This window comes from Pelophylax lessonae (genome assembly GCF_965119305.1).
Source record: "Pelophylax lessonae genome assembly, chromosome: 1".
Taxonomy (NCBI): Eukaryota; Metazoa; Chordata; class Amphibia; order Anura; family Ranidae; genus Pelophylax; species Pelophylax lessonae.
In genome coordinates this window covers 85,467,572-85,494,060 of record NC_138768.1, presented here as the reverse complement: position 1 = coordinate 85,494,060, position 26,489 = coordinate 85,467,572, and the positions used below count along the sequence as shown (strand labels likewise).

The following is a 26,489-nucleotide window of genomic DNA, read 5'->3' as shown; positions in this document are numbered from 1 at the left end:
TGAAAAAGTCGATATCAGATATAATGGAGCCAGAGTGTCCTTCTACCCGGACTTTTCGGCGGATGTACAAAAACAAAGAGCTAAATTTATTGATGTGAAGAAGAGACTCCGTCGAGTTGGCCTGGTGTATGCCATGCTGTACCGTGCCCGTTTGAGAGTTACGGCGGAAGGCAGGGCGCATTTCTTTGACACTGCTGTAGACGCGGCGAACTGGCTGGATGTCCACGAGCTGGCTCTCAGCCGTAGGAATAGGGATGAGCGTGGAGAGTGACCGGGATTTCTTCAGTGACCGGATTTTTCTGAACGGGAGCTATTCTACATTTTGCAAGTGCGCTAGCACGCTGTTTGCTTTTGACCCAGCCGGGGTCGTTTACCGTGCTTGGTTTGGAATCTACAGCTCCAACTATGGCAAGTGTTGACGAACAATGATGTATTTCTACACGGCTCTGTTCTGGGGCCTGTTTATGTGTTTGCACAGTTGTGCATATTGGCCGGGTAGGTCTCTTCCGGACGGTTGGGCCGCAGCCGGGTCCGTCTGGAGTGGACCACCTGTGTTCAGACAGTTCGTTGTCAGGGTGCCGTTGTGCCTTGACTTACTGAGTTCTAGTTCATATGACATTTGTTTTGTTTTTGGGAAGATTCACACCGCATGTTTTTCTGGACACTGTCAGGATGCCATGCCTCCACACCGGCAGCCCTCTGGGGATCTTTTCTGTTTGGGCCTTGGCCACTTTGAAGGGGCCCCCGGTCTCCACCCATGTATTTCTATTATTTTTTCTTATGGCGGGGTACCGGTAGTCTCTTGGAACGTCCGCGGCTTGGGCTGCCCGCTCAAGCGGGCTATGGTGGCCCATCAGTTACAAAAGTACCACCCGGCCATTATTGCTTTACAAGAGACTCATTTGGTGGGGGACTCTGTTGGGTGTCTTTGGTACTCATGGGTGGGTTGGGGATACCACTCCACCCACTCCACATATTCCCGGGGGGGTCAGTGTGCTGATTCATGGGTCGCTGGCCTTTCGGGAACTGGGGGTTCGGGTGGACTCTGAAGGGAGGTATGTGTTCATACATTGTGTGCTCTTTCAAGTTATGTGTGTTTTAGCAATAGTGTACATACCACCTCCTTTTTCTTCTGGGGTTCTCAGGGAGCTCCTCCAATTTACTATGGACAAAGTTGGTCTGTCACTGTTTATTATAGGGGACTTTAATGGGGTGCTGGACCCCGCCAGGGACAGACACCCTCCACCTTCCCCCGTGGGTGCGGCAAGAGGTACAGCTCTTTCCCGGTTTCTGGTGGAGGTGGATTGGTCTGAGGTATGGCGCCTTAAAAACCCTGACACGGTGCAATTTTCCTTTTTCTCCAAAACACACTCTGCATTGTCTCGTATAGATTTATGTGTGAGAAACAGGGAGGCTCTTGCCATGGTGGAGGACATTAAGTATGCCCGCAGGGAAATCTTGGATCACTCCCCGTTGGTGGTCAGATTACAGGTTCGCCCTCGGGTGGACTTACGTAGAGCTCCCTGGCGTTTGAATGCCTTCTGGCTGAAACTGTTTCCGCCGGATAACGACATTCCAGCTGCCATTGCCAGCTTTTTTGAGGAGCATGACCAATTCGGTGATGTGCTCCTGAGGTGGGAGGCTTTTAAGTGCTTTCTCCGAGGGGTTCTCATAGCTAATGTTAAGAAGGTCCAGAACAGCTCTAAATGCTTTGAGGAACAGCTCTCCCAGTGTGCACAGCGGATGGAGCAGGAATACTTGCACAACCCCACTGATGATATTAGGGCGGCATGGCTCTCGGCTCGGTATGGGTTGGGGAAGTTCGCTCCAAGGCGGACAAAAAGTGTTTTTTGGGGAAGTTCGCTCCAAGGCGGACAAAAAGTGTTTTTTTGCCAAAACAGCATTTTATGAAGATGGGGAAAGGACGGGCCGCATGCTGTCGAGAATGGTGGGGGCACGCCCCTCGGTTCCTCCCATAGGAGCTCTCCAGATGCCTGGGGGGGGGCTTTGGTTGATACGCAGGATAAAATTATGACTGAACTGGTGAGATTTTACAAGGACCTGTACTTCTTGTGGGCTCAATACAGCCCGGAAGAGTTGCAGGAATATTTAGGTGCCACTCCTCTACCGCAGTTGACGGAGGAACAGCGGATGCAGCTCGAAGCCCCGATTACGGAACAGGAGTTGCTAGAAGCGGTGGCCCTCTTTCCGGGATCTAAGGCTCCTGGGGATGATGGCCTTCCTGCTGAAATCTATCAAAACTACTCTGGGTTGATGATGCCGAAATTATTAGAGGTGTTCCAGAGGGCGAGGGAGGTGGGGACTCTTCCAGAGTCTATGACTAGGGGCGAGCATCATATTACTGCTTAAACCGGATAAACCCCCCATGGCCCAGGGATCCTACAGACCCATCTTCTTGCTCCAGGTGGATGTCAAGTTACTGGCCACAGTTTTGGCGCGTAGAGTTAACAAGGTTATAACACACATCATACATGAAGACCAGGCGGGATTTATGCCCAATAGATCTACGGCCCTTAACCTGCGTCGCCTGTTTGTTGCGATTCAGACACCGGCGGACAACGCGGGGGAGAGGGCGCTGCTGTCACTGGATGCCAACAAGGCATTTGACAGTGTTGAGTGGGGATACCTCTGGGCGACCATGGAATCCTTTGGTTTTGGCCCTATTTTCCTGTCATGGGCGAAGCTATTGTACTATCAACCGACAGCTTCCATTAGGGAGGGAGGTAGGGTCTCCATATGCTTTTCTCTGGGAAGGGGGATGAGGCAGGGGTGTCCACTGTCCCCCCTATTGTTTGCCTAAGCGATAGAGCCCCTTGCGGCATGCATTGGAGCTCAGCAATCCATCGTGGGGTTCCGATATGGTCCCTATCAGGATAAAGTCCTGCTCTACGCAGACGATATGCTCCTGACGTTGGGAGATACTGATGTTTCCCTGAGAACAGTTATGGCAGTTATTACTGAGTTCGGTCGGTTTTCCGAACTCACTATAAACTGGTCCAAATCGGCCCTTCTGCAGTTAGACAGGGATGTCGCCCCTTCCCCGGGTCCCCACTGTCCGGTCCCCGTGGTCCAGCAGTTTAAATACCTGGGGGTTGTGTTCTCGGTGGATCCGACCCAGTATAGCTTACTTAATATTAGTCCCCTTCTCACCAGATTCCGCGATAAAATCAGGACTTGGAACAAACTCTGGCTTTCACTAGCCGGTAGGGTGAACCTTATAAAGATGGTATTGATGCCGCAATTATTACATTTCCTCCATAATTCTCCTGTTGTCATTCCACTGCAAACCTTTTGCATAGTTAATACTCTATTCCGAACCCTTATGTGGAAGGGTAAGGCAGCTAGAGTACGTTTGGAGCAATTACAGAAACCTCGCGAGGGGGGGGGGTCGCTCTTCCCAATCCATGGTTGTACTATCTGTCCTCCCAGTTGCAACATCTGGTGGGGGCGGTGTCCGGGACGCGTACTGGCATGGCACTGGGGGTTATGCAGTGGTTTGCTGGCGCACGAGGGGTGCCGGAGGGTCTTGAGGCGCAGCTTTTTTGTAAACCTAACAAGCGTTTCCCGACATATAGATTATTACAAAAAATATGGGACAAAACTAAACAACTTCAGCGCGCCTTGGGCTACACTAATTTTAGCCCGATCTGGGACAATAAGACTTATCCTGAATTATGTAAGTTGGATCAGGCAATCAGGTGGCGAGCATATGGGGTGACTCGCCTTACGCATGTTCTGCGGGAGGGGTCCCTCCTGTCTTTTGAGCAGTTTAAGGAGCGATTCTCGCTGCCGGACAGTATGCGGTTTTATTATTTTCAATTGCGGCACGCGATGCGGGTGCAGGCAGCCCATGGACAGCTCTTCCTGTCCCCGACTCTTGTTTTCTTCCTTATGCAACAATATACGGACACCAAGGGTTTCATATCTGGCTGCTACGCCTCTCTTTTGGGTTCGTTTTTGGAAAAATACCCGAGTCCGGTTTGTGACCGTTGGAATGAGGATGTGGGGGAGGTCCCGGGGGAACTGTGGGAGGAGGCCTTGGAGGTAGTTCGTTGCTACTCTCTCAATGTCTCCCACCAGGTGTCACAGCTTTACATCCTACTAAGAGTGCATCACACCCCCCTGAAACTTCATGCCATGGGTCTTCGCGACGATGATCTCTGTGGACGATGCCAGACAGAGACAGGGGACTTGATTCACTTGTTGTGGAGATGTCCAAAGTTGCACAGGTACTGGTCCACAGTGATATCTGCCATTAATGGGGCTCTGGGGGTGGATATCCCTAGGGATCCCAGACACTGTATTCTTGGGATACTGGAGTCGATAGTGGAAGATAGGTTTCTGAAAGAGGCCGCCACTCGGGTGCTCTTTCAGGCCCGTTTACTTATCCTGAGACACTGGATAGCACAGGAAGCACCTACGTATAGGATGTGGCTGGAACAGATGGCTTCTACTTTACGTATGGAGAAGGTTATATACCAGCATAGGGGGGTGCCTCAGAAATTCTCTAAGGTATGGGGTGTATGGTTGAACAGTCCAGGCATGGCCCCTGATGATCTCGTTCTGGACCGTTTGTTATTGTAATTCCTTGGGTGGCACTCCTGTTAATTTTTGGTTCGAATGAATGGGGTAGGGGAGTTTCCTGCATTTCCATATACTTTGTTCTCTTTTATGTGGATCGAACTGTACTTTTATGTGATATACTTGGGGGGACTGTGGCATGGTGTGGACTATGGAATGTTTATGGTTTGATGCTGCCATCTGACATTGTTTCTTTTATTGAATGTAATGGTGTGAATTTTTCTCAATAAAGCTTTTTCTTGATTTAAAAAAAAAAAAATGAATGACTCACTGACCCCACTGACAGCTGAAATGTAAACAAAAGAATGGCGTCAATAGAAAAGTCAGAGAAAAACATTTGGAGTCCCCCCAATCTATACCAGGCCTTTCGTGTCTGTACCCGGAGGGTCCCCTTAGTGCCTGGGGGGTCACCTTAGTCTGCCTGTAAAGTAGTGCATCTGTACCATGTATAGAACCTGCTGCAGCAAAACCGACAATTGTAAAGAAAAAAAAGAAAAAACATTTAAACTAATTATCACGGCTGCAGGCCATTGCCAGCAATAAAAAAAGGTATAAAATGGCATGGGGTCCCCCAAGCCATAATTAAAAATAAAATGGTGTGGGGGTCCCCCCAAAATCCATACCAGACCCTTGCAGTATGTACTTTTTTGGTAGATCTAAAAGAGATTATAGAATCAGATTGTGTGCAATGTGTAATTAACATATGGCTAGAAGTGAGAAGAGAGAGAGGGGAAAGAAAAGTAGAGCAGAGTAAGAAGAAAAAAAAGGGGGAGGAGGACAGATCTGTAGAAGAGCTTGTTGGCTATATAGATACTAATGCCCCGTACACACGTGCAGATTATCTGCAGACTTTTGTCTGCAGACTTACCAAAACCATATAATATGAGGTCAAATCTAAACACTTTCAATTTGTATGCAATCTGGCAGGCCCTTGCACTACATAGAAAAGGTAAGTCTGCAGACAAAAGTCTGCAGATAATCTGCACGTGTGTATGGGGCATTAAGCCAAGATAGATGGATCTATAGCCATTCCTGTCTGTGAGAAGTCAATCTAATGATCAATTTCTCTCGAACCGGCTTGTTGGAAAATATTTGTTCAATCAGTACTGCATTGATTAGTGAATTCTGACAGCAGATGAGTCTCTGCTGCCAGAATACAAAAGAGCTGCATAGAGGATTTCTGTATTCACTTTGAATGTGTGGATGGGGGAATCCATTTAGTTTTTTTTTTTTTTTTTAAATACTGATCAGTGTATAGCCAGCTTTAGAAGGGCTGTTTTGAAATTTGCAGAAAAGTCATTTGTAAACCACGAAGCCCAAATTACATTAAATGTAATGAATTATTTCAAGACAGTAACTGACTTAAAAGGTGTTCAATAATAAACGTAACCATCTAATATCACCCAAGGCTTCTTACATGAATGCAATAGTGGTTACAGAAACATGTAAATAACAAATCAAATAAATACTTAAAAATTAAACATTACAAACAAAAATGCAGTGATATTGTCTGTGTAGTCAAGTCCTAAAACAATGGCAAAGATCTAATATGCCACACTCACTGCACTTAGTTGACACAAGGAGGTCACCTAAAGGTTTATGGCTAGCACTCAACCAGAATATAAACTATAGGAACTTGTTAGGAATATCAGAAGATAATAGGAACACTCCCGACACTCACCAATCTGGTTTATGGCTTTACTGAATTAGCAGGATGACATAGTAAAACAGCAGGATTTAAACTCCCATTTGTTCCCAAACTTCTGTTTGAAGAAGCCTACATGTGTTCAATCATTGCCTGCATGCATATTATCCTACTGTGTCTGCTTCAATTTACAGTATATCACCCTGCTGATTTAGTAAAATCACAAGCTTATTTGGTGAAAGCTACAAAGCTACTTCATTGTCTCCTGAATATTGCTTACAGAGAACCTGCAGGTTTGCCCTTACCAAATGTAGTTATGGTGGACATATAGATTTAAATTTATATAGTAGCATTCACTATACCAAGCATTGTACTGTGGTGTTCCATGTGATCAAACCTATATAGAAAAACATATAAACAATAAGTCGTGCTAAACAAGTGAAATAGGATCAAAAATTATATTGATATACTGTAGTCCACAAAATAATTCATACATTTTTAGGTGGAAAAGTGATTAACACCGTGACACAATGAAATCCACATCTGATAGGGAAACTGCTTACCAGAGATGAGTAAATAAATGACATGTAACTCAATCCTCCTAATTCTTTCAAGAAATGTAGAATCCAGTTCAGATGTGAGCGAAGTGTTTTGGCGTCAAAAATCCCTCAAATTGGAAAAGAAGTAAAAGGGGACTCCATAGCATAACACCACACAAAAAAAATTGTAATAAATGATACACTAGAGAAGTGACCCAGCAACTCCAAAGTGAAATAAAAAAAAGGGTATGGAACACCTCAGTATGATATAGAAAAGGTAGGAATAGGTACTTCTTACCAGAAGCAAGAAGAGAAGTGCATAATATGGACCTCAATTAGATGCAGATGGGGGAGGGCACATAGAAACATAAAAACATAGAATGTGTCGGCAGATAAGAACCATTTGGCCCATCTAGTCTGCCCAATATATCTGAATCCTATGAATAGTCCCTGGCCCTATCTTATATGATAGGATAGACTTATGCCTATCCCATGCATGCTTAAACTCCTTCACTGTATTTGCAGCTACCACTTCTGTAGGAAGGTTATTCCATGCATCCACTACTCTCTCAGTAAAGTAATACTTCCTCATATTACTTTTAAACCTTTGCCCCTCTAATTTAAAACTGTGTCCTCTTGTGGTAGTTTTTCTTCTTTTAAATATGCTCTCCTCCTTTACCGAGTTGATTCCCTTTATGTATTTAAAAGTTTCTATCATATCCCCTCTGTCTCTTCTTTCTTCCAAGCTATACATGTTAAGGTCCTTTAACCTTTCCTGGTAAGTTTTTTCCTGCAATCCATGTACTAGTTTAGTAGCTCTTCTCTGAACTCTCTCTAGAGTATCTATATCCTTCTGGAGATATGGCCTCCAGTACTGCGCACAATACTCCAAGTGAGGTCTCACCAGTGTTCTGTACAGCGGCATAAGCACTTCTCTCTTTCTACTGCTTATACCTCTCCCTATACATCCAAGCATTCTGCTGGCATTTCGTGCTGCTCTATTACATTGTCTTCCCACCTTTAAGTCTTCTGAAATAATTACTCCTAAATCCCTTTCCTCAGATACTGAGGTCAGGAATGTGTCAAATATTCTATATTCTGCCCTTGGGTTTTTACGCCCCAGGTGCATTATCTTGCACTTATCCACATTAAATTTCAGTTTCACATAGTAGGGATCCTCGTCCAATGGGTGAAATAGGAGAGGGAGAGGAATAAACCAGTGATACCTGCACCCAGTAAAAATGAATCCTTGACCAAAAGACCTTAGATGCTGCAAAACTTGGATTCCAACCTGCGTGTGGGACAGCTACCCCCACCCCCTCGTATGAAGGTTGGTCTGATCGTTCGATCTCCTTGGATCTTCAAACAACATTTATTGTCCCATTTGAAGCGTTTTCCTTACTGTGGTCTGGTAAGGATTCATTTTTACCGGGTGCAGGTATCACTGGTTTATTAAATGCACAGGCATTTAGTACAGCCCTGGTGATTCGCAGAGGAAAGTGCCTCGGTGCATGCTGGGATACTGTATAAATGCCAAGGGCACATGTGCTCAGGGTCTTTCAGCTGGAGAGGGGAGTCCTGGAGGGAGGAGGCGGCAGCCTTCTCCTCTGTAGAAGTTTCCATGTGGCCTCAGGTAGTCCACCTGAGGGCCTAGAGAGCTAGAGAGGAACAAAACCTGTATCTGTGTCAAGGAGCCTGACCTGAGGGGGGCCATCCCTGCAGCTAGAAGAGTCAGTGGATGGGTGTCAGTAAAGGGAATGCCAGAGAGTATCCTGGAGATAATATAGTTCACCAAGTCTATTGCTGGAGAAAGAGAAAGGAGGCTTAAACCTTTACATACATGTGGCAGTATGGTCAAGCAGTGTGACTGCTTCCACAAGCAGCCTGGTGAGGCCAAGTGAGAGTCCTTATCAACTGTATATAGTTCCAGTTGGAGTATCCTACTATTCCCTTCTCCCATGCAAGTTCCACAATGAATACTAAAAACCAACACCCCTGGACTGTTTGGGTGTTGGGAGTAAGGGAGTAAGGATGAATGTGTGAACTGTACCCTAAGTTACTGTCTGCTGGTAATCATCATACAGCAAGCCCTACAGGGACAGCTACATTTGGGGGCTCGTCCGGGATTTCCTCTGAGTTACAGCAGTGGTTGCTACCAACAATGGCTGAGAGTATTTGCCAAGTAACGCTATGTCTTCTCAAGTAAAATTTCTGGCGTGTCAATAGAGAAAGGATGTGCTGTATTGTAGGAGAAAATTGTGTCTGCTTTACAGTAACCTGTGCAAGTGTGCTTTCAAGTTATGTTCAGGAAAGCAGTGACCCAGGATGTGGGGACCGGCATTTCAGAGGTTGTGTCAGTACATGTGCTGTGGAAGAAAATTTCTGCCGTGCAGTCGGTTACATTGCGACAATTCCTAACAGCAGTGAGGTAGTTTGGTTGGCTTGTGAATGGAGAAGTGCAACTGAAGCTCAAGTACAGACAGAAGAGGCAAATGTATGTGTATCTGTGGCAGGAAACACAATCTGCAATGCAGTAACATTCGTGCAGGCTGAGCAGCGTTATGACAGCAGCAAAGGGGTTACTGCACTGCGCAGGAGATCTGCCTTTCAGGAGGAGCCACCGCAGGAGAGACAGCTAGTCTGGGGCCATGGGCAAAGTCGCCATCCATGGGCCGCCAAGCCGAGTGGAGGAAGGGAGCTGATACATTACTTCCACCATTGGGTGTAGCTGAACAGCAGACACATGTGTGGAGAAGCAAGATGGCGGATTGAGCCAGAGAGCAGGGGATATCCCACGTGTTGGCAGAGAACCTGCAGAGCGGACTTAATCGTAGAATCCGACTCTGTTGTGTGGGACAGCTACAGACAGGGGTCCGATTGATGCCCAAGGGACGTCTGGCCTTGTGCAGCTGAGGAGACACGGAACATCTTGGACTTGTATGTAGCAGGTGCCTGAATGTGTCCATGTGGCTGCGACCGTGGGGTCAGTGTGGGAACTGTGTTGACATGCTGCCTTAGCTAGAGAGGAGTGATCACCAGCTCAGAAGATTGTATGTGAACTGGGAAGTAGGAACTTCTTCAGAATTGCTGACACCTATTGTGGCTATCCCTTTTGGAAGAGGACAGGGAGTGCCAAGAGTGTCGCTGGGGCCAGGACCAGTGATGCAAACCTGCACATCCATCTACCAAACCAGGGAGACCCACATCTCAGAGGTGCAATGCACACAAGTTGTCAGAGCTGAGCAGCGGTCCTAAGGTGCATTGGTAGCAGTTACAGCAGCAAACAGTCCTGCTCCTAAAGAGGCAGAGGGGAGTCAATGGGCCCAGAGATGGAAGTCCTCCAGTTCGTCCAGTGAAAGGGAGGTAGGGGCCATTGATGTGGGGTCACCCAGTTTCCAGTATCGCTACAGGTCCCTGAAAGAGGGAATGGTTGACTGGGGATCAGAAGTAGAGGCTGATTGGCACTGAGGAACTAAAGGAAGAAGAAGCCCTGCCAGTTCCAGTTCAGTCAGTGAAGAGACAGAGGCAGCAGTTGTTTACATGCTGTGCGCAAGGAACTTGGAGTTCTGTGAGGCCTATGCCACTAGGGTCCCAGATCTAACCCACCTCGCACTTATTCCCGGTCTTGGGCATAGAAGGACACCTACTCCAATCTGATCCAGAAAGTGGAGACCCTTTACACCCCACCTGGGAGAGGAAACAGGTTAAAAACTCCCCAGGTTCTCACATTTTCAACGCCTTGTCCAGAGGAAGGTGGCCATAGTGTACAGATACGATTATCTATACACTCCCTGGGAGATAATGGAGGAAATTGAGTGCAAGAGAGGGGCCAGGTGTGTAGAAGCTGTATTGGACTTTATGGATGTCCCCAAGCCACATAGGTACCAGTCCAAGCCTCAATTATGGGACACCTTCCTATCAGTCAAGGCTAACTGCAATCTAGGGCAGTCCATCTACATTGACCAAGTGGAGGTCCACCGCCCAGATGGAAAAGGTCAAGCCTGGGCCATCAGTATCCGAAACCCTGAAGGCAAAATCATCCACATACCTCATCCTGATCGCTACTACTGGGGTGTGCCGAGTTCTTGTCTCAGCTGGAAGTTGAGTTACAGGGATGTTCCTGTTCCTGGATGTTGTTAGTGCCTGTGTGTATGATGATATGTTTGGGGTTAGTGAAATATGTGTCGTTGATGACTCTTGTTGCCTGTACAATTGTTGAACAATGAATCCTGTTCCTGGGAAGAGCTGTTTGGTGTTAAAGTATTTCCCATTTGAGTCTATTATTAAAACTTTTTTAGGAGTTTGTTGACTGTTCTTGCCGTTTGATGATGGTTTGTTTGGGGTTTCTGGATTATTAGATTTGTCTTGGCTATTGTTTGGCTTTGTAATGTTAATTTGTGGAAGTTGATGAGTTTCACTAGTCTGTAGTTTACTGATGTGTACTTTGCCTGTACAGACCATAGCCTTTGAGTCTTTTTCCTGGTTGTTGATCTTCATTTGTGATTTTAGTGTCATTATCTCTTCCCTCAGATGAGTGTTTTCTTGAGCTGTTGCATTGTAGATCGAATTTCTTCTATGATAGATTTGTGCTGAGATTTCAGTGTATTCAGTTCTTCCCTCAGCTGGTCGTTTACATTTTTGTCACTTAACTGTCTTTGAAGCTGGTCTTTGAATTGTATAAAGTCTCTCTCAAGTTGAGATAAGCAATCTCTGGGCACAATGGGTGAGGGAACATCAGGCATGTCTCTGGACAATGTATCTCTTGGTATCTGTTCCTCATGATTTTTGCCTGGAAATTTTAGATCCTTATAGACCTTGGCCTGATCTTTAATTTGTGAGAAGACCTGTTTAAACTCCTTTAGGTTTTCATTATTTGTGCCATGATGGTGCCATTGTGATATATGTTCATGTAGAGTACCGCACAATTATCCTCCTCATCCCTGACCTTGATCTGCCAGCCCTTGCAGACACCTCTTTATGTAGTATTCTTGTAAAATGTACAGAACGCTGTATGCCAGGTTTCAGTATACTCAGTATGGAATATCAAATTAGTTATTTTTCTGCCATGTTCACTACTGGAAAAGTCAGCAAACAGAGTCTTTGGATTTTGCTTAAGTTGTTCCCTTTTAGGCCCCGTTCACACTGGGGCGATCCGACTTCCAGGGGCGACCTCCGAGGTCGCGGTGCGAGCAGTGCGCCGCGACCTCGGAGCGGCCGGCACGGACTTCATAACATTGAAGTCTATGACGGTTGCTCCGGGTCGCCCCAAAGAAGCTCCGGACCCTTTTTCTAAGTCGGAGCGACTTGTGTCGCTCCTATTAGAACGGGTCCGCAGCTTCCCTATGGAAGGCAACCTACGGCGACCTGTGAGGCGACCAGGTCACCTCACAGGTCGCCCCAGTGTGAACAGGGATTTATGGCTTTCTTTGTTTGTTTGCTCTTTTCTTCCTCTGAATAAACAATCTCCAAAACATCAGACCCTTTGCTGACTTTGGCTTGTGTAAAATAGTCTATTTTTGGGGTATTCTCTTTGTTCTGTTCCATTCTAAGTACAGAAATCTTCTTAAAAATGTATGTATATTTTCTTTATCTTTGTCTGTTTGCAGTTGGTGTTCTAGTAGGATGGACCTACCTTGTGTCACTGTTTGCTTGAATCCTTCAACCTTTGGTGCTTTCTGATGCTGTCTTCTGGATGGTCTTTGAGTTTTTTGCACTTTTGTCTTTATTCACCTGTTTTCCGTTAACTTATTTCTTCTTGTTCATCTCTGTCTTGCATGTAGTCTCAGTTTTCCTTGGTTTGTCTTTGCAATTTTGCCCATTACAAGGTATAAACAAATGAAGTTTCAGGAGCTCATCCTTAGTGCTACTGCTTCTCTCAGAGCAGGAAGTGCACTCTTTCTTTCTTTCTTTCTTTCTTTCTTTCTTTCTTTCTTTCTTTCTTTCTTTCTTTCTTTCTTTCTTTCTTTCTTTCTTTCTTTCTTTCTTTCTTTCTTTTCTTTCTTTCTCTCTTTCTCTCTCTCTTTCTCTCTCTCTCTCTCTCCATCCTTCTTTCTTTTTCTCTCTCTCCACCCCTCTTATTTTATCTTTCTCTCTCCCTCCATCCCTTTCTCTCTCTCTCTCTCCACCCCTCTTTATTTCTCTCCATTTCTCCCTCTCTCTCCGTCCCTCTTTATTTCTCCCTCTTCCTCTCTCTCTCTCTCTCTCCATCCCTCTTTATTTCTCTCTCTCTCTCTCTCTCTCTCTCTCTCTCTCTCTCTCTCTCTCTCTCTCTCTCTCTCTCTCTCTCTCCCTCCCTCCCTCCCTCCCTCCCTCTTTCTCCCTCTCTCTCTCCATCCATCCATCCATCTTTTTTTTTCTCTTTCTCTCTCCCTCCATCCCTCTTTCTTTCTCTCTCTCTCTCTCTCTCTCTCTCTCTCTCTCTCTCTCTCTCTCTCTCTCTCTCTCTCCCCTCTATCCCTCTTTCTTTTTCTCACTCCCCCTATACCTTTTTCTTTCTTTCCCTCTCTCTCTCTCCATCCCTCTATCTTTTTCTCTCTCTCTCTCTCCGTCCCTCTTTCTTTCTCTCTCCATCCCTCTTTCTTTCTTTCTCTCTCCATCCCTCTTATTTTCTCTTTCTTTCTCCCTTTATCCATTTCTCTCTCTCCCACTTCCTCCCTCCCTCTTTCTCTCTCTCTATCTCTCCCTCCACCCCTCTTTTTTTCTCTTTCTCTCTCTCCATCCCTCTTTCTTTCTTTATTTATTTCTCTCTCTCTCTCTCTGTCTCTCTCTCTCTCTCTCTCGCTCTCCATCTCTCTCTCTCTCTTTCCCTCCATCCCTCTTTCTTTCGCTTTCTCACCATCCTTCTCGCTTTCTCTCCGTATTTCATTTTTTTTCTCTTTCTCTATCCCTCCATCCCTTTCTCTCTCTCTCTCCATCCCTCTTTATTTTTCTCTCTTTCTCTCCCTCTCCATCCCTCTTTATTTCTCTCTCTTTCCTTCTCTCTCCATCCCTATTTCTTTTTCTCTCTCTCCCTCCATCCCTCTTTTTTTCTCTTTCTCTCTCCCTCCATCCCTCTTTCTCTCTCTCTCTCTCCCCCCCTCCATGGTCTTTCTTTCTCTCTCCCCATCCCTCTTTCTTTCTCTTTCTCTCCATCCCTCTTTCTTTCTCTCTCCCGTCCTCCCTCCCTCTTTCTTTCTTTCTCTCTCTCTCTTTCCCTCCACCCCTCTTTCTTTCTCTCTCTCTCTCCATCCCTATTTCTTTATTTCTCTCTCTTTCTCCCTCCATCCCTCTTTCTTTCGTCATTCTCTCTCTCTCTCTCCCTCTCTCTCCACCCCTCTTATTTTCCCTTTATCTCTCCCTCTATCCCTTTCTCTCTCTCTCTCCATCCCTCTTTATTTCTCTCTCTTTCTCTCTCCCTCCATCCCTCTTTTTTTCTCTCTCTTTCTCTCTCTCCTCATCCCTCTTTATTTCTCTCTCTTTCTTTCTCTCTCAATCCCTCTTTCTTTTTCTCTCTCTCCCTCCATCCCTCTTTCTTTTTCTCTCTCTCCCCCATCCCTCTTTTTTCTCTTTTTCTCTCCCTCCCTCCATCCCTCTTTCTTTCTCTCTCTATCTCCATCCCTCTTTCTTTCTCTCTCTTCATCCCTCTTTTTTCTCTTTCTCTCTCCCTCCATGACTTTCTTTCTTTCTTTCTTTCTTTCTTTCTTTCTTTCTTTCTTTCTTTCTTTCTTTCTTTCTTTCTTTCTTTCTTTCTTTCTTTCTTTCTTTCTTTCTTTCTTTCTTTCTTTCTTTCTTTCTTTCTTTCTCTCTCTATCTCCATCCCTCTTTCTTTCTCTCTCTTTCCATCCCTCTTATTTTCTCTTTCTCTCTTCCTCCATCCCTTTCTCTCTCTCTCTATCCCTTTTTATTTCTCTCTCTTTCTCTCTCCTTCCATCCCTCTTTCTCTCTCTCTCTCTCTCTCTCTCTCTCTCTCTCTCCGTTCCTCTTTCTCTCTCTCTTTCTCTCTCTTTCTCTCTCTCTCTCTCTCCCTCTCTCTCTCTCTCTCTCCACCCCTCTTTATTTTTCTCTCTTTCTCTCTCCCTCCTTCCATCTTTCTTTCTCCACCCCTCCATCCCTCTTTTATTTAATTTATTTTTACGGCCGGCCACAGACAGAGTGAAATTAGGCCAGTTCAGCAGAAACTGGACAAATGTCAATCCATCTATCGACAGACTGGTTGTACTGAAGTCGATATTGCACTTTATTTGTTAAAAAAGGAGTACATATTATATATATAAGATCCCCCCACCTCAAAATTAAAAAAGTGTGTGAGAGTGTACAATATCTCACAAAAGTGAGTACACTCCTCACATTTTTGTAAATATTTTATTATATCTTTTCATGTGACAACACTGAAGAAATGACACTTTGCTACAATGTAAAGTAGTGAGTGTACAGCTTCTATAACAGTGTAAATTTGCTGTCCCCTCAAAATAACTCAAAACACAGCAATTAACGTTTTAACCACTGGCAACAAAAGTGAGTACACCACTAGGTGAAAATGTCCAAATTAGGCCCAAAGTGTCAATATTTTGTGTGACCACCATTCTTTTCCAGCACTTAACCCTCTTGGGCATGGAGTTCACCAGAGCTTCACAGGTTGCCACTGGAGTGCTCTTCTACTCCTTCATGACTACATCACCGAGCTGGTAAATGTTAGAGACCTTGCGCTCCTCCACCTTCTCTTTAAGGAGGTCCCACAGATGCTCAATAGGGTTTAGGTCTGGAGACATGCTTGGCCAGTCCATCTCCTTTACCCTCAGCTTCTTTAACAAGGCAGTGGTCGTCTTGGAGGGGTATTTGGCGTCATGTTAGAATACTGCCCTGCGGACCAGTCTCCAAAAGGAGGGGATCATGCTCTGCTTCAGTATGTCACGGTACATGTTGGCGTTTATGGTTCCCTCAATGGACTGTAGCTCCCCAGTCCTGGCGGCACTCATGCCGTCCCAGACCATGACACTCCCACCACCATGCTTGACTGTAGGTCTTTGTACTCCTTACTTGGTTGCCTCCACACACACTTGACACCATCTGAACCAAATACGTTTATCTTGGTCTCCCATGAGACCACATGACATGGTTCCAGTAATCCATGTCCTTAGTCTGCTTGTCTTCAGCAAGCTGTTTGCGGGCTTTCTTGTGCATCATCTTTAGAAGAGTCTTCCCTGTGGAATGACAGCCATGCTGATCAATTTGATGCAGTGCCCGGCGTATGGTCTGAGCACTGACAGGCTGACCCCCCACCCCTTCAAATTCTGCAGCAATGTTGGCAGCACTCATACATCTATTTCCCAAATAAACAACCTCTGGATATAACGCTGAGCATGTGCACTCAACTTCTTTGGTCGACAATGGCAAGGCCTGTTCTGAGTGGAACATGTCCTGTTATACCTCTATATGGTCTTGGCCACTGTGCTAGCTCAGTTTCAGGGTCTTGTCAATCTTCTTATAGCCTGACCATCTTTATGTAGAGCAACAATTTTTTTTTCAGTTTCTCAGATTTATTTGCCATTAGGTGCCATGTTGAACTTCCAGTGACAAGTATGAGAGAGTGAGAGTGATAACACAAAACTTAAAACACCTGCTCCCCATTCACACCTGAGACCTTGAAACACTAACAACTCACATGACACTGGGGAGCGAAAATAGTTAATTTGGCCCAATTTGGACATTTTCACTTAGGGGTATACTCACTTTTGTTGCCAGTGGTTTAGACATTAATGGCTGTGTGTTGAGTTATTTTGAGGGGACAGCCATGCTGATCACTTTGACGCAGTGCGCGGCGTATGGTCTGAGCACTGACAGGCTGACCCCCCCACCCCTTCAAATTCTGCAGCAATGTTGGCAGCACTCATACATCTATTTCCCAAATAAACAACCTCTGGATATAACGCTGAGCACGTGCACTGAACTTCTTTGGTCGACAATGGCAAGGCCTGTTCTGAGTGTTATGCAAGCTGTACACTCACTACTTTACATTGTAGCAAAGTTTCATTTCTTCAGTGTTGTCACATGAAAAGGTATAATAAAATATTTTCAAAAATGTGAAGGGTGTACTCACTTTTGTGAGATACTGTACACTCTCACACACTTTTTTATTTTTGAGGGGGGGGGTCTTGGGTGAGTTCCCACACTTTTTTACCCAGGACTTGACTCCCCAGGGCTAGGAGCCCTGTTCCCAAATTCCCCTTCCCTTCTATCTATGCAAAAGAAGATGGGGATCAGCGAAACTGCTACAGTTTCTTCACCTGGGAGAAATAACTTTTTGCCACATGAACTGTTAAAACCAGGGGCTGCTACCTAGTTCACTGAGACATCCTGCTAAAGGACACTTTGTCAAAATCTTTTGGCCTTGGGCCTCTACTGTTGCTAAAGAGGAGTACCCAGAAAAGACACTTTGGGAAGATTCTTTGTTTAAAGGACACTTTGTGAAGATCCTTTGGGCCAGTGGGCCAGAGTGCTGTTGTAGGAAACTTTGTGCGAGTTGCTACCTTGTGAGAGAAGGGTAGAGGTTCATTGCCTCTTCAAAGAGAGAGGGATGCCAGAGTGAAGGATCCCTTGAAGAGTTTTTACAGACATCCACAAGTAAGGCAAGCTTTGCTCAGGCTCCAGCAATAATAACTTGCCGCCAGGAGAAGATGTGTTGCCTCGGTGTTACAGAGAGAAGGACACTGTGAACACTAGTCGGGTGGACTCTGCATTTCTTCGTCCTAATTTGTGGGATTAGGATAGGACAAAGTAACTGGTAACTGAGAGGGACTGTGCCTATTGCTAGTCAAATGGTTCCCAGATGGAACCAGTGCAAATGTGTTAGTCAGTTAGATTGGCAGGAGTTGTTCTGTTTTTGTCTATTACAGGTGCTCAACAGAACGACGAGTCAAGCGTGCCCTTAGGGGGCCACATGCATCAGAAGTCTCTACGGAAATGTTAAAGCAAGAGATTCTGCAGGTGAGTATGTAGGATGCATACGTTGCTATGTGCTTACCATTTCCTTTGCAGGCCATTCACTGTCCATTTTATATATATATATATATATATATATATATATATATATATATATATATATATATATGTACAGATGTTGTTTTTAGCCTAGTTAGTTAGGAATGTCTAACCTTTACCCGTCAGACAGATTTTTGTTTGGGGGGGGGGGGGGGGAGAGGCATTGGTCTAAATGCACCTGGTACCTTCCTATGTGAAAATGTGTAAATATTGTATAGCAGAGGTATTTCCCCTCTTTCCAAGTTTGTGGGATACTCTGTGTACATTTTTGTATAGGTATTTTTGTAGCCATGAAGTAACTGAAGAAATGTAAAAAAAAAAGTTTAATGCAAGTAAATATAATATACTTTCCTATCTATTTACTAATGCTAGCAGCATGAGGATTAAAAGTAATCAGTGTTTGTTGGATGAGTAAAATTCCACTTTAAACAGCAATTGCAATGGGTCGGCAAAAGGGATACTTTTCACAGGAGTAGCAAAACAAACATCCATTGTATTGACCTGCCTCCAACTGAGGTGATAGAGGAGAACCTAAACAACGTATCAATCACATATGAGTGCTACTATAACACACTTGTACATAATCGAAAAAACGATAAAAGGTTTTTAATTCATTGTTTTATCATACTCCTTATTTAGGAAATACACTAGGATCATTTTGCTAACTTGTACTCCACCACAAAAAAATGTGTATTTTCAGTTTCGCGTCCGTTCACTGGAACAGCCGTCCCAGTTTGGAGGACAGAGCTGCGAGGGATTGCTCTCAGATTCCCGCCCATGCATTCCAACAAAACTTTGCAACCTTGAAGAACAAGACTGCACTAAAAAGTTCAAATGTGCCACAGGTGAGCCTGCATGTTGTTTTATCATTTGTAATTTTTTGAAAATGTCATGGAATTAACAGTAGGTGGGCAACTTTTAGTTCAGGATTAGGGTTGAGCGAACACGGACTGTATTATTCGTGTTCGTACCGAATAATTGGATTTTTGTTACCCGAACACGGACCCGAAAACTTTACTGTATGTTCGGGTAAAAATCCGTATGTTCGGTCATTTTATTTCTGGGTTTTGTATGTATTGGCGAGCTTTTCATGGCGGGCTTTCAACAGCCAATCAACAAGCGTTTAACTGGTGTGCCTTAAGCCATCCCAGCCATGCCTACAAATGTATTAGTAGCTGTGATTGGCCATCTGAAGCATGTGACCAAGTCTTTATAAGTTCGAGACCGAGCGCCGCTGCGTCATTATGCTGTAGTACAGGGACAGAGCACACAACATCATGCGTGCTGGCTGCTGATTAGGGACAGACAGGCAAAAAAATCATATTGTGTCCGAAATAGAATTGAGGGACAGGTCGGAGTGCTGCAGGCAGGGGGAGATATAGGCATTTTAGGGCGAGGCTGGAGATATTTAGGGTCAGTGTTCTACAATCGATTTTGCTGTGTGGGGGGGGGGGGGTTTGCAGTGCCGGCAGTGACTGATCTTATCAATCCTTTTAGGGAGAGGCTGGAGATATTTAGGATCAGTGTTCTACTACAATCGATTTTGCCGTGTGGGGGGGGGGGGGGGTTTGCAGTGCCGGCAGTGACCGATCTTATCAATCCTTTTAGGGAGAGTCTGGAGATAGGCAGGTGTCAGTGGTCCACATCGATTTTGCTGTGTGTGGGGTGGTGTGAACACAATCTTTTTGCCCACTGAGGAGGAGGGAGAAAAGTATTTTTTATCAGTCAGTTGTGTGCAGCTTTTTTCCTTCAGTGCTGCTGTTCTGACTTTGATAATACACTGCTGTGTTCACATGTGCTATTATTGAGTGATTTCAAAAGTTATACACTTTTTTCTATTCCACTATTCAATATACACCCTTGGGTTAAAAAAATTAAATTGTGGCATAGTCTGTACTAATCTAGTTAAAAATTACAAACTTAAAAGGGGAATTTTTTTTTTTTCCCTCCATAGCCTGCTGCTGTGCTGACTGTGATAATACACTGCTGTGTTCACACATGTGCTATTATTGAGTGATTTCAAAAGTTATACACTTTTTTCTATTCCACTATTCAATATACACCCTTGGGTTAAAAAAATTAAATTGTGGCATAGTCTGTACTAATCTAGTTTAAAATTACAAACTTAAAAGGGGATTTTTTTTTTCCCTCCATAGCCTGCAGCAGAGCTGACTGATATAAGACACTGCTGTTCACATGTGCTATTGATAAATCACCAATTTTATATCATATTTTCTATTCCGCTATTCAATCTACACCTTTGGGTATAAACAATTAAATTGCGGGATAGTCTGTGTCGGTACGTGTGAGATACACCTTTCCAATTTTTGGGGTGCATCTCATACTGCCGAGGATTTGAGGGTGCTGCCTGTTCCGAACTCCTCCTACTCCTCATCCTGCCTTTGGGGGTACAAAAAATAGTAATTTGGGCCTAGTCTGGGTCTCTACGTGTGAGATACATACACCTTTTGATATCATATTTTCTATTCCGCTATTCAATCTACACCTTTGGGTATAAACAATTAAATTGCAGGATAGTCTATGTCAGGACGTGTGAGATACACCTTTCCAATTTTTGGGGTGCATCTGATACTTCCGAGGATTTGAAGGTGCTGCCTGTTCCGAACTCCTCCTACTCCTCATCCTGCCTTTGGGGGTACAAAAAATAGTAATTTGGGCCTAGTCTGGGTCTCTACGTGTGAGATACATACACCTTTTGATATCATATTTTCTATTCCGCTATTCAATCTAAACCTTTGGGTATAAACAATTAAATTGCGGGATAGTCTGTGTCGGTACGTGTGAGATACACCTTTCCAATTTTTGGGCTACATCTCATACTGCCGAGGATTTGAAGGTGCTGCCTGTTCCGATCTCCTCCTACTCCTCATCCTGCCTTTGGGGGTACAAAAAATAGTAATTTGGGCCCAGTCTGGGTCTCTACGTGTGAGATACATACACCTTTTGATATCATATTTTCTATTCCGCTATTCAATCTACACCTTTGGGTATAATCAATTAAATTGCCGGATAGTCTGTGTCGGTACGTGTGAGATACACCTTTCCAATTTTTGGGGTGCATCTCATACTTCCGAGGATTTGAGAGTGCTGCCTGTTCCAAACTCCTCCTACTCCTCATCCTGCCTTTCGGGGGACAAAAAATAGTAATTTGGGCCTAGTTTGGGTCTCTACGTGTGAGATACATACACCTTTTGATATCATATTTTCTATTCCGCTATTCAATCTAAACCTTTGGGTATAAACAATTAAATTGCAGGATAGTCTGTGTCGGTACGTGTGAGATACACCTTTCCAATTTTTGGGGTGCATCTCATACTGCCGAGGATTTGAGGGTGCTGCCTGTTCCGAACTCCTCCTACTCCTCATCCTGCCTTTGGGGGTACAAAAAATAGTAATTTGGGCCTAGTCTGGGTCTCTACGTGTGAGATACATACACCTTTTGATATCATATTTTCTATTCCGCTATTCAATCTACACCTTTGGGTATAAACAATTAAATTGCGGGATAGTCTGTGTCGGTACGTGTGAGATACACCGTTCCAATTTTTGGGGTGCATCTCATACTTCCGAGGATTTGGATTTGAGGATGCTGCCTGTTCCGAACTCCTCCTACTCCTCATCCTGCCTTTTGCGGTACATAAAATATGAATTTGGGCCTAGTCTGGGTCTCTACGTGTGAGATACATACACCTTTTGATATCATATTTTCTATTCCGCTATTCAATCTAAACCTTTGGGTATAAACAATTAAATTGCAGGATAGTCTGTGTCGGTACGTGTGAGATTCACCTTTCCAATTTTTGGGGCGCATCTCATACTTCCGGGGATTTGAGGGTGCTGCCTGTTCCGAACTCCTCCTACTCCTCATCCTGCCTTTGGGGGTACAAAAAATAGTAATCGGGGCCTAGTCTGGTTCCGTACGTTTGAGATACATACACCTTTTTTTTGATAATATTTTCTATTCCGCTATTTAATCGACACCTTTGGGTAAAAACAATTAAATTGCGGTATAGTCTGTGTCGGTACGTGTGAGATACATACACCTTTTGATATCATATTTTCTATTCCGCTATTGAATCTACACCTTTGGGTAAAAACAATTAAATTGCGGGATAGTCTGTGTTGGTACGTGTGAGATACATACACCTTTTGATATCATATTTTCTATTCCGCTATTCAATCTACACCTTTGGGTAAAAACAATTAAATTGCGGGATAGTCTGTGTCGGTACGTGTGAGATACATACACCTTTTGATATCATATTTTCTATTCCGCTATTCAATCTACACCTTTGGGTAAAAACAATTAAATTGCGGGATAGTCTGTGTTGGTACGTGTGAGATACACCTTTCCAATTTTTGGGGCGCATCTCATACTGCCGAGGATTTGAGGGTGCTTCAGTCTGCCTCCTGCCTGTTCCGAACTCCTCCTACTCCTCATCCTGCCTTTGGGGGTACAAAAAATAGTAATCGGGGCCTAGTCTGGGATTGTACGTGTGAGATACACCACCGTTTTGTAAAATTTTTCCTATTCCGCTATTCAATATACACCCTGTTTGAGTGTAAAAAATTAAATTGCGGGATAGTCTGTATCGATACATGTGAGATACACCTTTTTAAATTTGTTTGCCACATCTCCTTCCACCGCCGAGGATTGCAGGGAGCTTCAGTTTGCCTCCTGTTCCCAACTCCTCCTACTCCTCTTCCTCATCCTGCCTTTAGGGTACAAAAAATTGTAATCGGGGCCTAGTCTGTGTTTGTACGCGTCAGATACACCGTATTGTAAAATTTTTCCTATTCCGCTATTCAATATACACCCTTTTGGAGTGTAAAAAATTAAATTACGGCATAGTCTGTATCCTTACGTGTGAGATACACCTTTTAAATTTGTTTGCCGCATCTCCTTCCACCGCCAAGGATTGCAGGGCGCTTCAGTTTGCCTCCTGTTCCCAACTCCTCCTACTCCTCTTCCTCATCCTCCCTTTAGGGTACAAAAAATTTTAATCGGGACCTAGTCTGTGTTTGTACGTGTGAGATACACCGTTTTTTTTATCCTTTTTCATATTCCGCTATTCAATATACACCCTTTTGGGGTAAAAAACATTAAATTGCGGCATAGTTTGCATATTTGACTGTGAGATACACCCGTGCGATACTGTTGTTGTTTTGTTCCGCTATTCAATAAACACTTTTCTAGGGCAAGATCATAAATTACAGAAATATGAGGAGACCGTCAAATAGGGGCCGTGGCCTGGGTCGTGGTGCTGCTGGTAGAGCTCCTGTTGCAAGGAGAGGACGTGGTCGATCTGTGCCAGCTACACGCACAAGTGAAACACCTTCCTCAAGTGTGAGTAGGCGACAGAACCTGCAGCAGTATTTGGTAGGGCATCATGCGCCTCTAGAAGTGATGAGGCCAGAACAAGTAGAGGCGATAGTAGATTGGTTTGCTGCTGACAGTGCCTCCAGTTCCTTCACATTGTCTCCCACCCAGTCTACTGCAGAAAGGTCAGAGTTGGCACCTGCAGCCGATGTCCAACCGTCTTTCACCTCACCCCCTTGCAAATCAGACAAGCAGTCTGAGCCCCAAGTCATACAGCAGTCTCTTCTTCTTTTTGAGGACTCTGTCAGCAGGGTTTCCCAGGGCCATCCACCTAGCCCTGCCCCAGAAGTGGAAGAGATTGAGTGCAGCGATGCCCAACCACTTATTTCTCAAGATGAGTACATGCAAGGACCATCGCAGCACGTCTCCGATGATGACGAAACGCAGGTGCCAACTGCTGCGGCGTTTAGAATTGTGGAGACCGACAAGGAGGGCAGGGGTGAAGATTGGGTGGAAGATGATGTGGAGGACGATGAGGTCCTCGACCCCACATGGAATGAAGGTCATGCAGGTGACCTAAGTAGTTTGGAGGAAGAGGGGGTGGTCGCACAGAGCCACCAGCACAGCAGAAGAGGGAGCAGGGTGCAGAAGTGGAGCGGCCGTGCCCTAGACACTACGCCTGCTACTGCCCAACGCAGCAAGGGAACGAGCGCAACAAAGCCAGCTCAAAGGAGTTCTCTAGCGTGGAAGTTCTTCAGAAAATGTGCTGATGACAGGACACAAGTGGTTTGCACCCTGTGCAATCAGAGCCTGAAGCGCGAGGCATAAACCTTCTCAACCTGAGCACAACCTGCATGATCAGGCATCTAAGTGCAAAGCACGAGCTGCAGTGGAGTAGACACCTTCAAAACCAAGAAACGTCTCTGGCTCATCCTGCTTCCTCTTCTGCTGCAGTCTCGGCCGCTCCATCCACATCTGTAGTGATACCGGCACCTGCCACCCCGCAAACAGACGATCTGTCAGCAACACCACCACTTGGGTCACCAACCATCTCCACAATGTCCCGTGGAAGCGTTCAGCTTTCCATCTCCCAAACACTTCAGAGGAAGAGGAAGTACCCCCCTACCCACCCGCGATCCCTGGCCTTGAATGCCAGCATTTCAAAATTCTTGGCCTTTGAAATGCTGTTATTCCGTCTGGTGGAGACGCACAGTTTTAAAAACCTTATGTCGGTGGCTGTCCCACAGTACGTCGTGCCCAGCCGCCACTACTTTTCCAGGCAAGCCATCCCTTCCCTGCACAACCAAGTGGGGGAAAAAATCAGGTGTGCACTGCGCAACGCCATCTGTGGCAAGGTCCACCTAACTACCGATACGTGGACCAGTAAGCACGGTCAGGGGCGTTATATCTCCCTAATGGCACACTGGGTAAATGCAGTGGTGGATGGGCCTGAGGCGGATAGCAATTTGGCGCATGTCCTTCCACCACCGAGGATTGCAGGGCGCTTCAGTTTGCCTCCTGTTCCTAACTCCTCCTACTCCACTTCCTCATCCTCTACCGCCTCCTCATCCGGTCAGCGTAACACCTTCACCACCAACTTCAGCACGGCCAGGGGTAAACGACAGCAGGCAGTTTTAAAACTTGCCTGTTTGGGGGAAAAACCACACACCGCGCAGGAGTTGTGGAGGAGCATGGAACAGCAGACAAATGAGTGGTTGCTGCCAGCGAGCCTCAAGCCCGACCTGGTGGTGTGCGATAATGGGCGAAATCTCATAGCAGCTCTGGGCCTAGCCGGTTTGACGCACATCCCTTGCCTGGCGCATGTGCTGAATTTGGTGGTGCAGAGGTTCCTTAAAAATTATCCCGATATGTCAGAGCTGCTGCAGAAAGTGCGGGCCGTCTGTGCGCACTTTCGGCGTTCTCACCCTGCTGCTGCTCGCCTGTCAGCGCTGCAGCGTAACTTCGGCCTTCCCGCTCACCGCCTCATATGTGACGTGCCCACAAGGTGGAACTCCACCTTGCACATGCTGGAAAGACTGTGCGAGCAGCAGCAGGCCATAGTGGAGTTTCAGCTGCAGCACGCACACGTGAGTCGCTCTGCGGAACAGCACCACTTCACCACCAATAACTGAGGCCTCCATGCGAGACCTGTGTGCCTTGTTGCGCTGTTTTGAGTACTCCACCAACATGGCCAGTGCCGATGACGCCGTTGTCAGCTTAACTATCCCACTTCTATGCCTCCTTGAAAAAACAATTCGGGCGATGATGGAAGAGGATGTGGCACAGGATGAGGAGGAGGAGGAGGATGAAGAGGTAACATTACCAAGGCTTTCAGGGCAGTCATTCGCAAGGGGCTCCGAGGGTGGGTTCCTGCACACACAAACGCCAGGGACACAATTGTCCAGCAGGGGCACAGTTCTGGAGGATGAGGAGGATGAGGAGGAGGAGATGGAGGAGGAGATGGAACCATGTTCACAGCAGGGTGGCACCCAGGCCAGCTCATGGCCATCACTGGTGCGTGGCTGGGGGGATACAGAGGACACAGACGATACACCTCCCACAGAGGACAGCCTTTCGTTGCCTCTGGGCAGCCTGGCACACATGAGCGATTACAAGCTGCAGTGTCTCCACAACGACCGCCGAGTTGCCCACATTCTAACTTGTGCTGATTACTGGGTGGCCACGCTGCTGGATCCCCGTTACAAGGACAATGTACCGTCCTTAATTCACTCACTGAAGCGCGATCGCAAGATGCGCGAGTACAAGCGCACGCTGGTAGACGCGATGCTGCTGGCATTCCCACCTGACAGCGAGGCCACAGTGGAAGCACAAGGCAAAGGAGGTGGAAGAGGTCACCAACGCAACCAGGGCACCGCCAGCACCTCAGAAGGCAGGGTTAGCATGGCCGAAATGTGGAAAAGCTTTGTCAGCACGCCACAACAAACAGCAGCACCAGCAGCTCAGATGGAACGTCTTAGCAGGAGGCAGCATTTCACCAACATGGTGGAGCAGTATGTGTGCACACGCCTACATGTAGTGAATGACGGGTCTGCCCCCTTCAACTTCTGGGTCTCCAAATTGGGCACATGGCCTGAGCTTGCCCTTTACGCCTTGGAGGTGCTGGCGTGCCCTGCAGCCAGTGTATTATCTGAACGGGTATTTAGCACGGCTGGGGGCGTTATCACAGACAAGCGCAGCCGCCTGTCCAGAGACAATGTGGACAAGCTCACGTTCATTAAAATGAACCAGGCATGGATCCCACGGGACTTTTCCGTACCTTGTGCAGAATAGCGATGGATACCAACCTTACCCAGCCATTGTTCTATTTTTGCTTTTTTCTCACTCT

General features: G+C 45.8%; 1 protein-coding gene across 1 annotated transcript in view; it reads left to right on the top strand.

The window, feature by feature from the left end:
• C6 (complement C6) overlaps window positions 1-26,489 on the top strand; it is a 164,518-nt gene that overhangs the window by 18,441 nt on the left and 119,588 nt on the right. The window contains exon 4 of the mRNA XM_082261715.1: window positions 18,503-18,647. Within this exon, the coding sequence (XP_082117841.1) occupies window positions 18,503-18,647 (145 nt within the window). The remainder of the gene's footprint in view (window positions 1-18,502; window positions 18,648-26,489) is intronic.